Source organism: Buteo buteo, chromosome 26, assembly GCF_964188355.1.
Source record: "Buteo buteo chromosome 26, bButBut1.hap1.1, whole genome shotgun sequence".
Classification (NCBI taxonomy): domain Eukaryota; kingdom Metazoa; phylum Chordata; class Aves; order Accipitriformes; family Accipitridae; genus Buteo; species Buteo buteo.
In genome coordinates this window covers 258,031-274,724 of record NC_134196.1, presented here as the reverse complement: position 1 = coordinate 274,724, position 16,694 = coordinate 258,031, and the positions used below count along the sequence as shown (strand labels likewise).

General features: G+C 38.2%; 1 protein-coding gene across 6 annotated transcripts in view; it reads left to right on the top strand.

Annotated features, from left to right (window-relative positions):
- IFT56 (intraflagellar transport 56) overlaps nt 1–16,694 on the top strand; it is a 50,721-nt gene that overhangs the window by 1,951 nt on the left and 32,076 nt on the right. For 5 of the 6 annotated variants that reach the window (XR_012654437.1, XM_075057769.1, XM_075057770.1 and 2 more), the window contains exons 4-6: nt 5,271–5,385; nt 13,041–13,090; nt 15,348–15,493. Coding sequence is in view for 5 of the 6 variants with exons in the window: in XM_075057769.1 (XP_074913870.1) it covers nt 5,271–5,385; nt 13,041–13,090; nt 15,348–15,493 (311 nt within the window). In the remaining variant the exon portion in view is untranslated. Of the gene's footprint in view, nt 1–3,374; nt 3,396–5,270; nt 5,386–13,040; nt 13,091–15,347; nt 15,494–16,694 lie in introns of those variants that run through there. The other variant, XM_075057771.1, reaches the window with a different exon arrangement.

Genomic DNA, 16,694 nt, shown 5'->3' with positions numbered 1-16,694 from the left:
CCATAGAGAAATAGATTATAGAACAATGATTATATTTTCTCTTTTAGATAAAATTAGGTGTTTAACTATAGTAATACATGGTCAAGTGCCCAAGATTCATATGTGAGGCAGAAATAGAATTTCTAAGGCTCCTGAGTAAGGTCACAAGGCACGTTCCCCCTTGAAAAACTGAAGAGGAAACATCCGTTGGAGATGTTAGAAATGCTCAGTGAATCAAATTGACAGTATGCACAGTATAGAATGTAGAATAGTAGTATAGGACATAGTGGTAACTTAATATTCATGTTTACAGTTGTGCAATTTAAAGATTATGAATGTAAAAATTAGTTGCTGTAGTTAATTTCTATATAGATGTTAGGTGTTAATAGGAAGTGAAAGTTTAAAAAGAGAAAAATGTTTGTATACAAAAGAATTTGCAATTCCTTTGAAATAAATTTTGCTATTTGGAATACCCAATAGGTGCTTTTATAGCTAGAGTCGATTTTAAATGTTTCCTTCAACGAAAGAGTAACAGCCTTTTTTTTTTTTTTTTTTTTTTTGGGAGATTAGGTTTTGTATGTGGTGTTTGATTCACCACTAGGTGATGCTGTTGATTCAGGCTTTTAAAAACTGCACCATTCGTCGTCTTTTTCCTGTTTTTCTGACCAAGTAGGGACAATAAAAGGTTTGTGTGCATAGTTTGTGGTTGGTTTACTTGTGTCTGTTTTTTAAGTGAGACATCACAGGGCCTACCTTTTCAGATTTAAGACTGATTCTTGGCACAGGCATGAGTCCTGATAACTTTGTCATTTTGTGGTGGCATGTGGGAAATGAGCCTGTGCATCTCAGCCTAGCTTCTTTTGGGACAGAACACCGTAGCTGTAATTCCCAAGCATGTAGTAATCAAGGGAAAAGAGTGCTGACTGTGGAGGCTGAATTGCATTTTGCTTATCAGCTTCAAGGTTGAAGTGTAATACTGTATCTTCTCTGCTGTGTTACAGAAGCATTGTTGCTGTACTCTCAAGGACAAATTCCTTGGTTATCTATAGCCTCTAGATCTTGGAGCACTCTCTGGGGAGTGCCAAGAGCAGTGTAAATAAAATGCTATGGATAGAAGCTTCTGCAGATTTCTCCAGAGTGACATTACACACTATCTAAATGATTCACACTCCTAAGTGCCTGCAAGTGACAATGCGTGATCTGTGTCACGATATTCCCAGTTCATGGTTTGTAATCCATATACCTGATGAGGGTCTTAAGAAATTATGCTGCTCTAATCCTTTTATTTATAGTACTTTCATAGTGAGCCAGGCGTGCTGGTTGCATGGCAACTTTTGGAGAGGCTTGGGAATTGGGGTGAGGTGGCTGTCATGCATTACTGGGAGAAGCAGGGAAAAAAATGAAAAATGCACAAACCTTCAGCTCCAAGAATATCTTCAGAGAGAATGACAGCAAAATATCTGGCATGTTCACATGAGAGAATTCACATTCTCTTATCACAGGCACACCAACAGTCAGGTATTCTCTAGGTAGAGCGCTAACCTCAGCTTCACTAGGGTCACACTTTCCTCTTCTTAGTAGGTAGATGCCTTTCTCAATGGATATGCCACCGACACTGGTTTGTCTGGTGGGATCATCCCTACTGCTGTACACCAGTTTACAAATAGTACTGCACTGGACTTGACTCTTCCAGCAGTCATGGTGGCAGTCCTTCCCTGAAGACTGTTTAGCTTCCTTCACTGATAAATTGATTTTTGCTAACACTGAGTGGCTAGTGTCTTGCTGGCATCATATGGCAACCAGAACTCCCCTAGTGCACGACAGCATCTAATTAGTTTTCTGGAGTCTTCCACATCTGCTGTCCCTAATGGGGAGAAACCCACCTGTCTTTCTGCCATGACTTGTTCATAGCACTAATCTTAAACCTTTCCTGAAAAATTTCCCAGTGTCACCCAAGGACCAGAATCAGAGAGCATCAGTCTGATGATTCTGTTTCTGAGCTGCCTGATCTTATAAATTGAAGCAGACAGGGCCTAAAAATGGGAGAGTTATTAGAAATATTTGAGGTACTGGCAACTTAAGAGAGGAATTGGCAAGGGCAGGTGCACTGCTAGATTGGGTTCAAGAAAAGGTTTCACAGTTGCACGCTGCACCCTCTGATTGGGCTTAGGCACACAGGATGCTGGCATGGTACAGCTGCCAGACATGGTAATGCCACTTTGGCCTATCAGCTGCACACGTGAGAGCAAAGCACGATCCCCGGGCCAGAGCCTTCAATGCATTGGTTTTGTCAAAATCTCACAAACTACAGCCAGTGACTGCAACAGTCTCTCCTATCTGCTGCCTCCCTCTTAGCAGAGAATCAGGAGCCAGTCCATCTCTTCACTGGATGGAACCTCCTGCCTACCCTGACTTTGCTCAGGATCATTTCAGTCAAATAGTATATCATGAAAGGAACAGGGCTATACTAGGGTAATGGCTCATCCATGAGCAGTATCTGGTCTTCCTTGAGTACTTCTGCTGGAAGTGTGAGAATACAGGTACACTCAAGTTCCTGACAGCTGAAGCTAAAAAGTAAAAGATGGATTTTTGGCTCAGGGAAGTTCTCTAGGGTTTTCTGTCATGACTGTAGCAGGGTTACAATGAGTGTCTCCACACCTCCTTTGAGCACTTGTGGGGCAGCCCTATAGGTTGGCCTGTTTATTGGCTCTTCAGGATCTGTGTTTATGGGCTTGGAGAATCCAGACAAGTAATAAGGGCACTGAGCAGAATCCTGCTCGCCTCAGCATTGTCAGTAGCTGTCCATAGTTGTAGGCAATCAACCTGGCAGCCTGCTTTTGAGGAAAAGTGTGTGTGTCTTGTGGTAAGTGTGAGAGGTGGAGGAGGGTGAAATAGCATGAAGTTGTTGTGCTCCTGGTTGGTAAAAACACCCCACAGGTTGACTCTTGGGAAAGCTTTGGGGATATTTAGTTTGTTTGGTTTTGTTGGTTTTTTGGAGAGGACAGGGGAAAGCTCTTGTGAAGCAGTAGTCTTTTGAGAGACTGATGTTGAATGCCTTTTAGTGAGGAAAGGGGCAACGAGATATAGTCTGGGCTCATGGCCCAGAACTACAGGGTAAGGAACACTAATAGTCCTCATTTTTATTTACTGTGTTTCCATAGATTCACATTGGTACTGCTAGAGCACTCTTTATTTACTGCTTACTTTGAATGGCCAAGCCAGAACATGACTTGTGTTTATGCACTTTGTCTTTTCTAATTAATCTGCCTGAAGCCATAGCTGAAAGAGACCTTTGGGTGCACTTAATCTGAACGGATTTTGAAAGATTCCAGATGGTCCCAATAAACAACAGTGGCCTGTCTCTCAGAGCTCCTTGACAGGCCTACATCAAGACTGAACTGGCCTCAGTAGGAAAGGTTGGCCTCTATGTAAATTTTTTTTCTTTTCCTATTTATTTATTTATTTTAAATCTTCTTGAAGGACAGCTAGTCCCTGAAATACTAGCAAGACCAAGCTGGCTTTTAAGGGGCATACCTTACCAGTATTTTCTCTGTTTGAGAGTGCAGTTTACTTTCACTTGGCAACAGAAAAAAAATTTCTTTATGCTTGCAAACTGTAATCTTTATTGTTGTCAGCATATTTCTGTTCTTGGGATTCACGACTGTCCTTTGGGCATGGCTTATTTTATCTTGTGCTATACATACATCTGTGCCTTTCCCCCAGAGGTAAGAAGTCTTCCACGCATAGTGGCGCAATCTGGTAAACTCTCCCTAGGCAGAGGGAAGTTCGAATTCATATGTTTGGAGGAAGAGTACAGAGTCGGCAAGGGGTTGTGTTGCTGGGAGGGATGAGAGGCTTATGGTGACTAGGAGTCTGTGCATGGCGTTCTTTCAGTAGGTCTTGTGAAAACCTCATGTGACCCTGCCTGCTTTGCCTTCTGCTGCCTGCTGGACATGGCTGGGTGGGGAGCAGGAGCACCAGCAGGATGCATCTTCACTGGGATGGTCCTTCCTAGTAATTTAACAGAAACCTGACAGAGGAAAAAAAAATGGCATCGAGAGGTCTCCCTGCCTCTGGTTTTAGTAACTATTGTTATGCAGAGCAAAGGTGTTTATCTTCAAGACTATCACTGTTCAGCAGCTGCAAAGTTGGGTTTTTTTTTAATTAAAAAATAGTAGATTGAAAGATTGATCTCTTAAGTTTTTACTGTTTTGCAAATAAGAGATGAAGCAGTTTACGTGGCAGTATTAAGGATAGGTAATGAATGTGGATGTGTAAGAAATACCAGAATATGGTATCTAGTGGCTTTCTGTAGCTGTTGGCTGTCTATCTTAAAATGGGAAATGGTGAAGTTAGACACAATTTAGTAATAATTACTATAATTATATCTTTATCTATTAGGAAATCTTGAATTTGCCCGATGCTGACTTGTAGGCTTGTATTTTAGTGGTCTCCAAACAATTTTGGTCATGCACCCCCATCAGTAAAAAATTTTTGAGCATGCACCCCCAATGTACATACATACATATATATTTTTTAATAAATTATATACATGTACTACTGTACTAATGTGTATGTTTTATAATTACATAATATAAAAATAGAAATTAAGAAAGGGTGAGATAAAGATGAAATAAACACTATTTAAAAAATATTTATTTTGGTTATTAAGCGTACCAAAAAAGCTTTCTTCCTGCACCCAATGGTATTGTCTTGCACAACCACGGGGGTGCACACACCCCACTTTGGAGACCACTGTTTTAATGTATATTAAGACACTACTTACAGGTTTATGAAAGCATGTTTAACACTTGCTGTAGTAAGTATGCACAAAGAGATTTCCCTGGTGTTTATGGCTCCCAGGGTTTGACTGGAGGAGAAGTTAGGAAAGCATCAGAAAAGACTGAGGAAAAGTTGGTTATGTTGATGCCTTTATAACTTTAATATATTAATCTTTTATAAAAATAAATAATAGTATATTAATAATATAGAAAAACTATTTATATAATTATATATTTATAATTTCAATATTGACAGAATTCGTGCTCCTACAGTGAAGATTTATAGTGCTGCTTGTCCCTGTTGTCTGTCTATTGCTGTAAACAAAAAAGAGCTAGGGCCATTGGTTAAAATGTAATAATTTAGTTGTAAGAACACCAATGGACTTGAGAATAAGTTGTGTGATCTCAGTAATTTAATGATACATTGCAAAATGGTGAAAGAGAAAATGATATTTAATATGAGTCTGTGCTATTACACATTTTTAAAAAATCAGCCCTCTTCTGTTACAGGAATATGAGGCCTTAACCAAACAACCAGCTTGCAATCCAGATGTGTGGGTGAACCTTGCCTGTACATACTTTTTCCTGGGAATGTATATGCAAGCTGAACAAGCAGCCTTGAAAGGTGAGATGCATGTCTCTGATGGAAAGAACTACTTCTTGACTTGAACACTTAAAGTGATTTCTAGAGAAAGTATTAAATGCTTTTTTTTTTTTTTTCATAGGAATAAAGGATACTTTTGAGCAAAGTTTTTTGGTTAGGGTTTTTTTTGGTTTGGGGTTGGGTTGTTTTTTTTTTCATTTAACAGAAGAGTTATGACGCAGTTTGCTTTCTAAAAATACCTTGGGCAGGTGGAGCAGCTGGAACTGAAAGAAGCATCTGGAAAATAATTTCTCTTGTTAATTTCTAAGTACAAAACCCAGTATACGCTGACCAGCAACAGAAAGTTACTTTTCTTTTGGCTGGCTCCATGTCTCTGAGCCAGTGCAGATGTAGCTAATTAGGCTAGTGAAAATATCAAAAAATAAGCATCCGAGAGAGTTCAGCATTCTCCCTGATGTGGACAAGGACTTTGTTTGCATAGTTTGAGTGACTTAGTATGTGGTCTTGTTGCCTTAGCAGTCAGATATTAGGTATCTGATTCTTCCAGTTGTGGACTTCACTGCAGTCACGTCGTTACAGTTTCACTTTAATCTGAACGTGCATGGGATCATTTAAAGAAGAGGAATGGAAATTAGATTCCAAGGCAGTTTTTACTGCCTAAAAACGTTTCTGCAGTTTAATTTTGTTACCCATTCACTTTCTATTTATCTTAGTGATTTATATTGTTTCCCATAACCATAGATCTCAGTGCTTTCTAAGCAGAATTAGTAGTAGTGATGTTTTTGGTCAACTTCTGACTCTTGCCTTTTTAGGATAAAACTCTTATTGAAATATGAGGTTTTGCTTTTCTTTCTTTAGTCTTCTATTCTTGGGCTGAAAATAGGGTAGGGAGAAAATAATTGTGTACTTTCTGCTACTGTGGAGGAGTGCCTTCAAAAAGGACAGTATTGTAGTATTTTTTACAAATAATTACACTCTCGTATCCCTTTAAAATCCTCTGAAAGATCACATTGAGCTTGAATCGCACAACTGGAAATGTTTTGTTTCCAACTGTAAAAAATTTCACAGAGAGCTTTGTGTTATCTGTGCTGTGATGTGTGTACATTTTTAATATTCACAGATAATAATTTAATCTTTAATGTACCACAAACTTGAGCTTTGGAGATTACAATCTAGGACTTGAACTGGACTCCCAAAATAATTGAGCAATAGAGCTTGAGGTGTCATTGTGACCTAAACCATGGGGGAAGCAAGCAGCTGCATCCTATACCAGTTGGAGTCATTGTTATCAGCTTCACATCACGTGAATTACAGAAATCCATTCTAGAGATGACAGATACACAGCTGGGCATGCACCTTTATTAACTGTGAGCTGGAATTGAGAGAAGGTTAATTTTTTCTTGCCCCTTCAGATTAGTTCATAGTAGCATGGTGGGAGGCAGGGTAGGGGGTGCAGTTAGTGGTACTCGGGTGCTGGAGGCAAGGGCAGGAATATTAAAAAAGGAGTGCAAGACGTAGGGAGTGTAGATGAGGGAGGGAACAGAGAATAACTGAGTGCTAACGCCAGTAGTATCAGTTCCTGATTTTATGTAATTGTTTAAAAAGGACAGCATGTCAGTTTTTATAGTGAGGTGCTAAACCTTTCTTGTGAGTACTGCAATACTGATGATTGCTGGCTGCTTAAGCTTGGTGGGGAGGCACTCAGAGCTGAAGATTTGTTATACTTGTTCTTTCTCCATTGGAGGCTTCCAAGTGGTGTATATTCCCCTTTCCACTCCCATCACTTCAGTCGTTCTTACGCTGAAGTTGAACCATTTTATTTTTGCTCAAGACAGTTCCTCTTTTAGGGTTTTTTTTTTTAACATTTTAGGATTGCGTCAGTGATGGGTGTTCACAATATGTTATTGACAGCTGAGGCCATCACATCTTGTGATCTCTTCCATGGTTTTGCAAAGATCCTGAAGAAGCAAAATATTTCATTGTATATAGACACAACAGGTGAAGTCTCTAGAACAACATTTATCCAGTACTGCTTTGAATACTACTGAAAAAATGGTAGATAGTGTTAGTGTTGGACTGCTTACCATTGCTATTTTGGGATTATTTTGCCTGAATTCTTGCACACTGCTTGCTGTTTATTGCTGCAGTTATGCTAAGACCCTGAAAGTAGCATAGTGATAAAACAAATGAGGGAGAAATAATTTATTTTCAGCTATAATTCTAATTTTCTACAGTGATGGAATCTCTGTGTGAAAGGGAACATAAATGTCAGCTAGCTTGCTGGAATAGATTTTCCACACAAACATGTAAATATCTAGAAATCAAATAGAAGTTCCTTCTTGCCATGTACTGTTGCTTAAGAAAATTATTGTTAATTGTCTGAGACAAAATATGTAGGGTGCTTAAAAATTAGGAAATTGGCATTAAAAGCCATGAGGTAATTATTACATTTCATACAAGATATATAGTCCACAATCTCTCGTGGAGCAAGGTTTTGTATTTATTTTATAATAGATGTGAAGTGTTCTCTTAGCTTGTCATTACTTAATTAAAACTTCATGGTACATTCTCTCAGGAAAGAATAAATCTGTATATCAAAAGTCATATAAACCAGAATTACTGCAAATATAACCTAAGAAGTAGAGCAAAAAGGCAATAAAGAAAAATCCTCCTTTGAAGGTTTTTCATTACAGTTGTACTTTATCTCCTCTAGGCTTTCTTCCAAATTCCTCTCAGATATTTCTGGATTCTCCTTTTTCCTTGCTGTCCCCTTACATTACAGTTACTAATGTTCCTGGATCTGGGGTGAAGGTAGAGTTACTTCAAGTCAGCTACTGTTTTTTCATAGTCATCCCATAGTGAAGCTGCCAAGTGATGCTTTGTTTACTCCTTTTGCGTCTGTGCTCTCATATATTGGCTGAACATATGTTTTCCATGCCATGTGCTAGCCCATCTAGTCTTGGGAGAATGAGACTGAAAGTCTTGATCTTGGTTTAATAAATAATAATAATAAATTACTATTTTTTTAATTATGAAACCAAATAACCTTATGTTGCATTCCCAGTTCCTGTGCCTTGCAAGGATGAGAAACTCGGCCTGGCACACTTACATGGTGGTCCTGGCAACTGATCCTAGTGTTTAGAAGCCTGCGAAGTGCTCTCAGAAGCCATTGGCTAGCACTGCATTAAGAAAAACACAAGAATGAGCAGTGTTCTTTTAAACCACAAAATGTGCACATAAATAGGGCTGCAGTTAAATCTGTTACGAAAAAGTCTTTTTAGGATAAACGAAATTTTACAGTTAAAGATTCATGTACAGACAGGGTTGTGTTGGTGAACCAGTCATTAAATTTTTTTTTTTCTCCCTTGTAATTTTTGATGGACAAAGCTTTGTAATTACTGTACTTCTTCACAACTCTGTGTGTGTCAGATCTGAATGTGGTTTAACTGAACAGAGTTACTTCTCATTTCACAGTCTATACTGGAAGGAGCAATATTGTACAAAAGCAGGACAGAGATGGGTTAGTAAGAACAAGACATTTTTCCAAACCAGTTTTGCTTATGCATGTATTAGTGTTTGCCAAGTGTCAGATAGCTGTCACCAGTGAAAATGTGCAATTACAAGCGGGCATGGAAAAGTTGGTGGGTTTTCTTTTTCTTTAGACTGCATGTTCACCTACATGCAAAATTACCTGCTTTCTGCTTGTACTGTATTTCTTGAGAACAGTAGTTCATTTTCATTACATTTTAGCTGTGGTTTTGAACCAGCAGAGTTTGATATGTGGAACTTTCAAAGTACACAAGTGGAAAAAAAAATTGATTTATACATATTTAAACTTTAAAAACTACTAACCTTATTTTCTTGGTTTGCTTTTTAAAGTATAGTGGAAGCTACAGAACAGGAATAATTGATAGTTTTTTGGTGATCCTTAATTTACTGTGCTTAGGCATGACTGAAATGAAATATGTCTATATCGCAAGTAACTGAACATAGCTGAACTGTTTTTTAAGTATTTTGGGAATGTGAAAATTTCAGTGAATGTCCTCAGAATTTTCTTGAATGAAATCTACAGAACAGTGGAGCTATTCAAGTGTGTATAAGTGTGAACCTCACTGTTGGACCACAGTTTTTCCAAACATTTTTCCCATACCCTTGCATTTTCTGTCCACCAGTGAGACTGTGGTTCTGACGCACAGAGGGCTTCATTCAGCTACCGTATTCAGGTGAGCCGGGTGTTGTTTCTCAGGGACAGGAGAATAAGGTTTCCTCTGGTCATATTTTCTGTGCTGTCAGGCTGGAGCCTTCTCAGCCCTGTTCCATTCCTACCAGCTCCTGCTACGTATGTTTAAGATATGTACTACATCTGTTAATGTGTGAAGTGCTGCTATAGTGTATGCATTATGTCTGCTAGATGGGATTTGTTAATGCTGGGTGCATGACCGGCATTGTCTGGCACTCTTACGAGAGGGCACAAATGTCAGTTTGTTCACGACTGTATTTCATCAACTTCTTACTGCCTGTGGCAGCAAAATGGAACTCACCAAGAGTCTGAGCTGCCATTTCTAGTGAGCTTAACTTTTTGTTTAATGATTAGTGGAGATAATTGTCTTCACTCTTATTGTAGCTGTTTATTATATTTTAACAATACTTTGCTAGGTGCCTGGTCAGTGTCAGCACATAAAAATGTACGGAACACTTTTAAGATCAATGTCAGCTATGACTTTAGTGCCTGGAACATCAGCACTGATCATGACAAAAATAAAAAATTATAGCGTAGGAATATCAATGTGTTTCCTAGCTGGAAAGAAATATATGCTATCCAGCTACCTCAGTGATGTCTAGTATCGGCCTTGTGCTGAAGACCTGGAGCGGGGTGAGTTTGTTGCCATGTAGCATTGTCATCATGTTTGTTATGATCCCTAGATTGCTTAGTACTGATTAAAAAAAAAAAGTACAGTTGTCTCCTTGAAAAAGTAGGACAGGAAAAGAAGATTGTGCTTCCTTGTAGCACTAATAGATCAGTGACAAGGAAATTCGGTAGCAGCAGAGAGTAATAAAAGAACAAGCCTAATGTCCCTTAAAAATCATTATCTCTGATGAGGCAGTTGTATCACTTCCTGCTCCAGTGATTGACAACAGCTTTATCCAATATTCATAACCAAATTCTTTCTGGAAGCTAATCTGACCTTGTTCATAAGTTTCCTTGTCTTGCCCCCAAACATGCATTTGGCACTGGGAGAAAAGAAACTGCTGATACTGAATGTTTCCATGGTTCTGCTTACTATATCGATAGCACTGGGGTTTTTTTTGTTTTTGCCCCTCTCCTTCTCTGGCTGACATTAGGTAGAAGTGTCTTACTTTAAAGAATGTCAAATGGATAGTATCATAGATATCTTAGGAAGCAGGACATTTTTTCTCCCTCCATATATCTATGCACACCATGAGAACTCAGGTTTCATCCTTTGCCTGTTTTTAGGTGTAAAATAACATGGACTAACCCTTCAGCTTTGCCAAGAAGTAAATAATAATTTTGATGTCAGATCAGATGCCAGGTTTGCGAGGGCAGCACTGCAGTCACTGGTTGACCAGTGAAACAAGAATTCCTTGGGTTAGATTCTTGAGGGAGTATTGCTTGCAAGCCACATTTTTCACAGTGAAATTAATGCTAAAACCCACTCAAAAAAAAAAAAAGTAACAAAACCTACTCAGAACAGGAACATTAGTGTCTTTACCCATAGTATGGTGATTATACAATATGTTATTTTCAGTGTAAATCCCACAATCGGTCCTGCTTGTATTTTTAGAGGCTTTGATGACCAAATGTTTTGAATTGTGAAGGGTGGTTGTGGTTGGCTTAAGTTTCGCACAAAAGCACATGTGGGGTCCATGTGCAACCCTTCTAAACTTTGATATTAAAACCTATCAGTTAATGCTGGGGCACATGTGGAGTTACCACAGTATCATTGCTGACTACATTTTGAAGAACATGCATTTAGATTAAGGTACTCTAACTTTCTAATTCAATGGAAGAAATAATTTCTAGAATGTACTGTCGTGTCAGTTATACTACTACTGCTGCTTATACAATATTGATGTAGATCAGAAAAACTTTCTGTTCTTTAATAATTAGGCTAATGAGAATTCCCACATATATCCTAGACTGAAGACCATATAGCTTCTTAACAACTCCATGCTCTGCTAGTAATACCCTGCAAGATGTGGTTTTGTAAGAACACTCTCATACTGCCTTTGCCTTTTGGGACTTCTCTGTTATAGCAGTTCTTTAAAGATACAATTCACTGTCCTCTTTTGCTAGGAACATGGTTAAATAACATAGCTTGGTAAGGAGGAAAGGGGAGAAATAATTGCTATACCTATCAGAAGTAGGTGGGCAGACTTACGCAGCCAACCTGATGAGAATGGCCTGGATTTTGGCATTGTCCACTGTGTTACAAAGTTTTCTTACTATGTGGAGAAAGAGTAAGAAGTCTGGAAAACTCTCCCTAAACTGCTTTAAAAAAAAAAAAAAAATCTAACTTATTACTAGAAAATTCCATCTTGGAGGCAGGGAGGGAAGACATTTTGGTGGTTTGAGCCCTCTTTCATGGTTTAGGTTGTCAGAAGAATTATAGCCTTGTGTTACAGGCCATTGCTCTGCTAACTCTGCACTTCTGTGGCCTCATAAACACAGTAAGTAAGTCTGCTTTTTGTAAAGATTCCATGTGCATCCTTTCTGTGGAACATAGGTTGCCAGCTGGTTGGTCTGAGCAAGACTGAGAGTGTTCATTAACTGAGTACGCTAAAGAAAATACAGGAAATGGGAAGGCTTTTTGGAAGTTTGCTTGCAAAATAAATTAATAGCTCTGTTGGACGAGGACCTTTATCACTCTCAGTGAAGCACAAGGCGTGCTCTAGTGACTTAAAGCTCTGCAGTTAACAATTTGTGTCGTATGGAGTGAGTTAAATGGTATTCCTAATCCTGCTAGAGCAAGAAATTTCATGAACTTTAGTGGCTCTAAAAAGGAGATGTCTCCCTTAAATGTCTCCCCATATCTTAGGTTGAATCTTATCTGCTCTGAGTGCAGGATTCTTTCACGTGCCTTTTGTTCCTGAGGACAGAATAAATATTAGAACTAAGTATAATGTAACGTGCATACACAATAAAATGGTAGCAACAATGGGGTTTGCAATACCTTGGAAGCTGACAAGATTCCTAGAATTATGAATCACAACTCACTTCAAATGTGACACATTGTAGAAGGAGCCTTGTTCATGAGTTTAACTGTTGCGTTTTATTTTGTAAAAGATGCTGTGCTGCGTGTCACAAAAAACCAGAGAATTATCCAGAAGGCCCTGCAGGGAAATGATAGTGCAATTGGTAAACTTTTTAAGGCTCATGGAAGACAGAGGCCAATGAAAAGTTATTTTCAACAGGGATTTAAAAAGAAATGTCAGGGAATGAAGATAGGAAGTAGGAAGGCTTTTAAACCGCTCTAAAATTGGTAGAATCTGCCCCAGGGCATGACGTGCAAAGGCTGTGTCAGTGAAGAACTGTACTTGGGCTAGTTAATGAAAGAATAGGGTGCATGCATGTCTATTGAGAAAGAGAGTTAAAAATAAAAAAGACACACCCTAAGTTGTTCTTTGCAGTGATACTTACTGAATTTTCCTTTCAGCACCTAAGAGTCGTCTCCAGAACCGTTTACTCTTTCACCTGGCACATAAGGTATGATGTCTTTTCTTCGCTCATTCGTTGTTTGTTTTCTTTTCAATTTGGTAATGTGTAATTTATGCTGGCAACCTGGCAGAATAATTAAAATGTCTGTGGTGGCAGAAGAACAAATGTTTTCCATAACCACCCTACTGTATTAAAATGTGGAGGAGAAAGTAAGTGTGAAAACATGATCTCAGAATAGATGCCCTCAGCACATATCTAAGCAAAGTCTTACCAACACACTTCACATAAGTCATACAACAGGAAACTGATGGTAATTTTGATCATGAGAAACCTGGAACTTGAATAGAATCAGAAATGTATAAGCCATTATATTTCTTTTTCTTTGAAGCGTGCCAGGTTTTCCTAACTTGCAGCTGTCTTATACTTAGCAGTTTGACCAAAATGGTCTGTATGCTATTACTGATCCTCCCAAGTCATTCAGTATCCAAGAAGTCATATTGTTTATAACATGAAATTTACTTTAATTTCAACAAGAATTAAATGCTTATTTCACTTACCACACATAGCTATCTTCCCTTAAATTTGGTTTTCTACCATCCTGTGTTATACTTAACAAATATTGTGCTCCTGAAGTGACTGAGTTGAAAGAAAGTATAAAACCTGAATGTTAGCTTTGATGTCAGATTGTCTTTACTTAAATCTCCATTAAGTTTAAGAGAGAAATCTTAAAACATTTTTGTAGTGACACTGACACTTAGAGATGTCTGCGATAAAGAGAAGTTGAATAATTCTTAGTTCATCTAGTTAGTCTTTGGACATAAACGGTTTTGCGAAACTCTGAAGCCCATTGCCTTTAGTTCTGTTAAGCAACTTCTCTTGCCTTTGTACTGGAGTATCATTTTGTGACTGGCTGAAAGAGGGAGGAAAAGGGTTTGAAGAAAACTGAGCACATAGATGAAAAATGAATACATAAGATAGAATTTGTATGTAAGAGAAATTCATAATTACTGTTGAATCAGCAGAACCTGCAAAGGGAAGCACTAGAATTGTTGTCCCAAAACTTGTGGGATCGTTCAGCCAGTGTGCAAGCCAATAACATACATTGTTGAGGTATTAGCTATTTATTGCCAGTTCTGCGCAGCAAGGGGTGCTAGGGGGTATCCCTGCAAAGCTAGGGCACCCGGCACTACAACAGTCATTCATTTATACATAGTAAATTAGCATAATTACCATACTCACTGTTTATCAACCTTTTACTGGTGCCTATAATTCTATATCTTAAAGCAGACTGGTGTATAGTGCCTTGTCTTCATTTAAAGGTGCAGCGTCTTTTAATTTTACTGCGCAAGCTCAGTGGGTGATGGTCTTCAGGTGGAGGCAGGCATCCTAAGTTCTAGAGGTGTGGTCTTTATTTTATAATTAGTTAAGTTCACCTAAAGGGCACATTTTTAGCTGATTCATGTGGTATAGCCAAGCTTCTTGGGCAACCAGCCCACTAAAGTTTCTGGTTCCTAGTTTTAGGTCGATTTGTTCTTTCTATTCCATTGTCTTGTCAAGACTTGCTTAGCCAAGTGATTTACATTGATTACTTATCTTTTGTTCCCTAAGTTTGTAAAAAATACAACCATAAACATTTTGATATCAGAATAAGTGATTTGAGTAGACAGATTAGGTGAATAGCCTCAACTTTACTATTATAACACAAATGTAATGGGTATGTTTAACTCTGTTCTTTGTTTTTATCCTTGTGTGTGTGTTACATGCTATACAGCAATGCTTTTAAAACTAAACCATTTAGTTAAAGATACTGGAATTTTAAGGAGCTGATGAAAGAGAATTTGTTACTGCTGTAAAGAAGTCTTGTGAAAATTTGTGCTTGTGTGTTGGCAAGTCTTGTGTTTTTCTGTTATCCAAGCGAAATAAGATTTGGATCTACAAACAGCAAAACTTCTGCTGGCTCGAATAATAACAGTCCAATCTTGTGTTGCAAAATTCTGTTTGTGAAATAATTAATTCAGCTCTTCCCCTGTTATCCATCAAGGCATGTGAAATGTAATTATGTCTAAATCACACATTAAAGGAAAACGTGTACTTAGTTTTAGCCTCACACTTACCTAGTTTCAACTGGTCTGCCTCCTTAATGTTTGGCTTTGTCCACTGGTTAAATTAACTTTAAAGTAACAGAGGTTTTCCAGATGTTTAATATGAATCACCTGCCGTTTGCCAGCAAGGACAAAACTAATCCAGCTAATTAAAATGGTTTTTCTCACTGAACTCTTCTGAGAATGTGTCACACTCTTTTTAGTTCAGTGATGAGAAGAAACTGATGAGCTCTCATCAGAATCTGCAAGACGTTACAGAAGATCAGCTTAGCTTGGCATCTATCCACTACATGCGGTCCCACTACCAAGAAGCTATTGATATCTACAAACGCATTCTTCTTGATAATCGGTGGGCATCTCTACTCTAAACTTTATTCCAGTGTCTCTGAGACTGTTGGTATTTGAATTCCGTTTAGTTGCTTGGTTTCTGAAAGTAGGAATTTTCCCCAACTACTATGTCCCTTTCCCACCACAAAATGTGCACAAGTTGCAGCCCCCTCAATTTTGTTCATTGTAAAGCACTACTGAAAAATGCATGTTTAAAAAGAAGTCTGTTCTCTGTTGCTTGCTTTTAGTGATGTTTTTGTGTAATTCCTTCTGAGATCTTTTTTTATTTTGTTATTTACTTCTTCTGAAATTATATATGGTTATGTACCTGCTTTGTCTTTTTCCTTTTTCCCCTCTGATGGCCAGTCTGGTGTCCCTTGCTTGTGATTATTGACTTCTTCTTCACCTCTTAGCCTTTTTAAGAAGGGTTCAGTTCTCAGCTTTTATGTAGAGAGTTCCTTGCATTCCTTTAAGTCTGAAATTCTTTCCATTTCTATTTACCCTGCTATGACATTTGTTGATGGCTTTCCTATCATATATTCTGCAAGTTCTTTGTTCAGAATTTAACAATGAACAAACTGAATTCTTAAGTGGCTGGAAGTATTGTTTAATAAAATAGAAACAGCTGTCCCAGAATACATAGCTATCTTTTAGCAGTATCTCCTCTTGAATGCTTCAGAGAAGTCCATCATAATGTGTATGTCATGTAATGCTTGGGGAGGACATTTTAACTTCCAAGTCCTGTAGAATCAATCACTCAAAGCTAAACGAGTAACCTTTGTAACAATTATCCTTTTACTTACTGTTTCCACAAATGCCTGTCTTATTTCTGTGTCTAGTTCTTCTGGCTTGATAGCTTGTAATGGCAAGGATTTTTTGGAATAATTGTACTTGGTATAACATAAAAAGATCCATTAAAATATTTTCCAAGTTTTATGTGCATATTAAATGTCTTTGCATGTATTGCATAGAAAATTCTATTCTGCCAGGCCAAATACAGCACTCATGTTCTGTGAATTTCCTTAGTGTGAAGTTGCCACCATTTCCCAGATTTGCAAACCAGAAGTTTTGTAGGTAATTCTTTAACACTGCAGTAGCTGCCATTGAAAAAACTAATGCGAATCTGGATCTGGATCTGTGCAATCTTAGCTAACAAACTAGAGCTCTAAAAGCTCTAAGCTTTTCTCAGAAACACCGATTTTGATGTGTTTGTAAAAGATGTA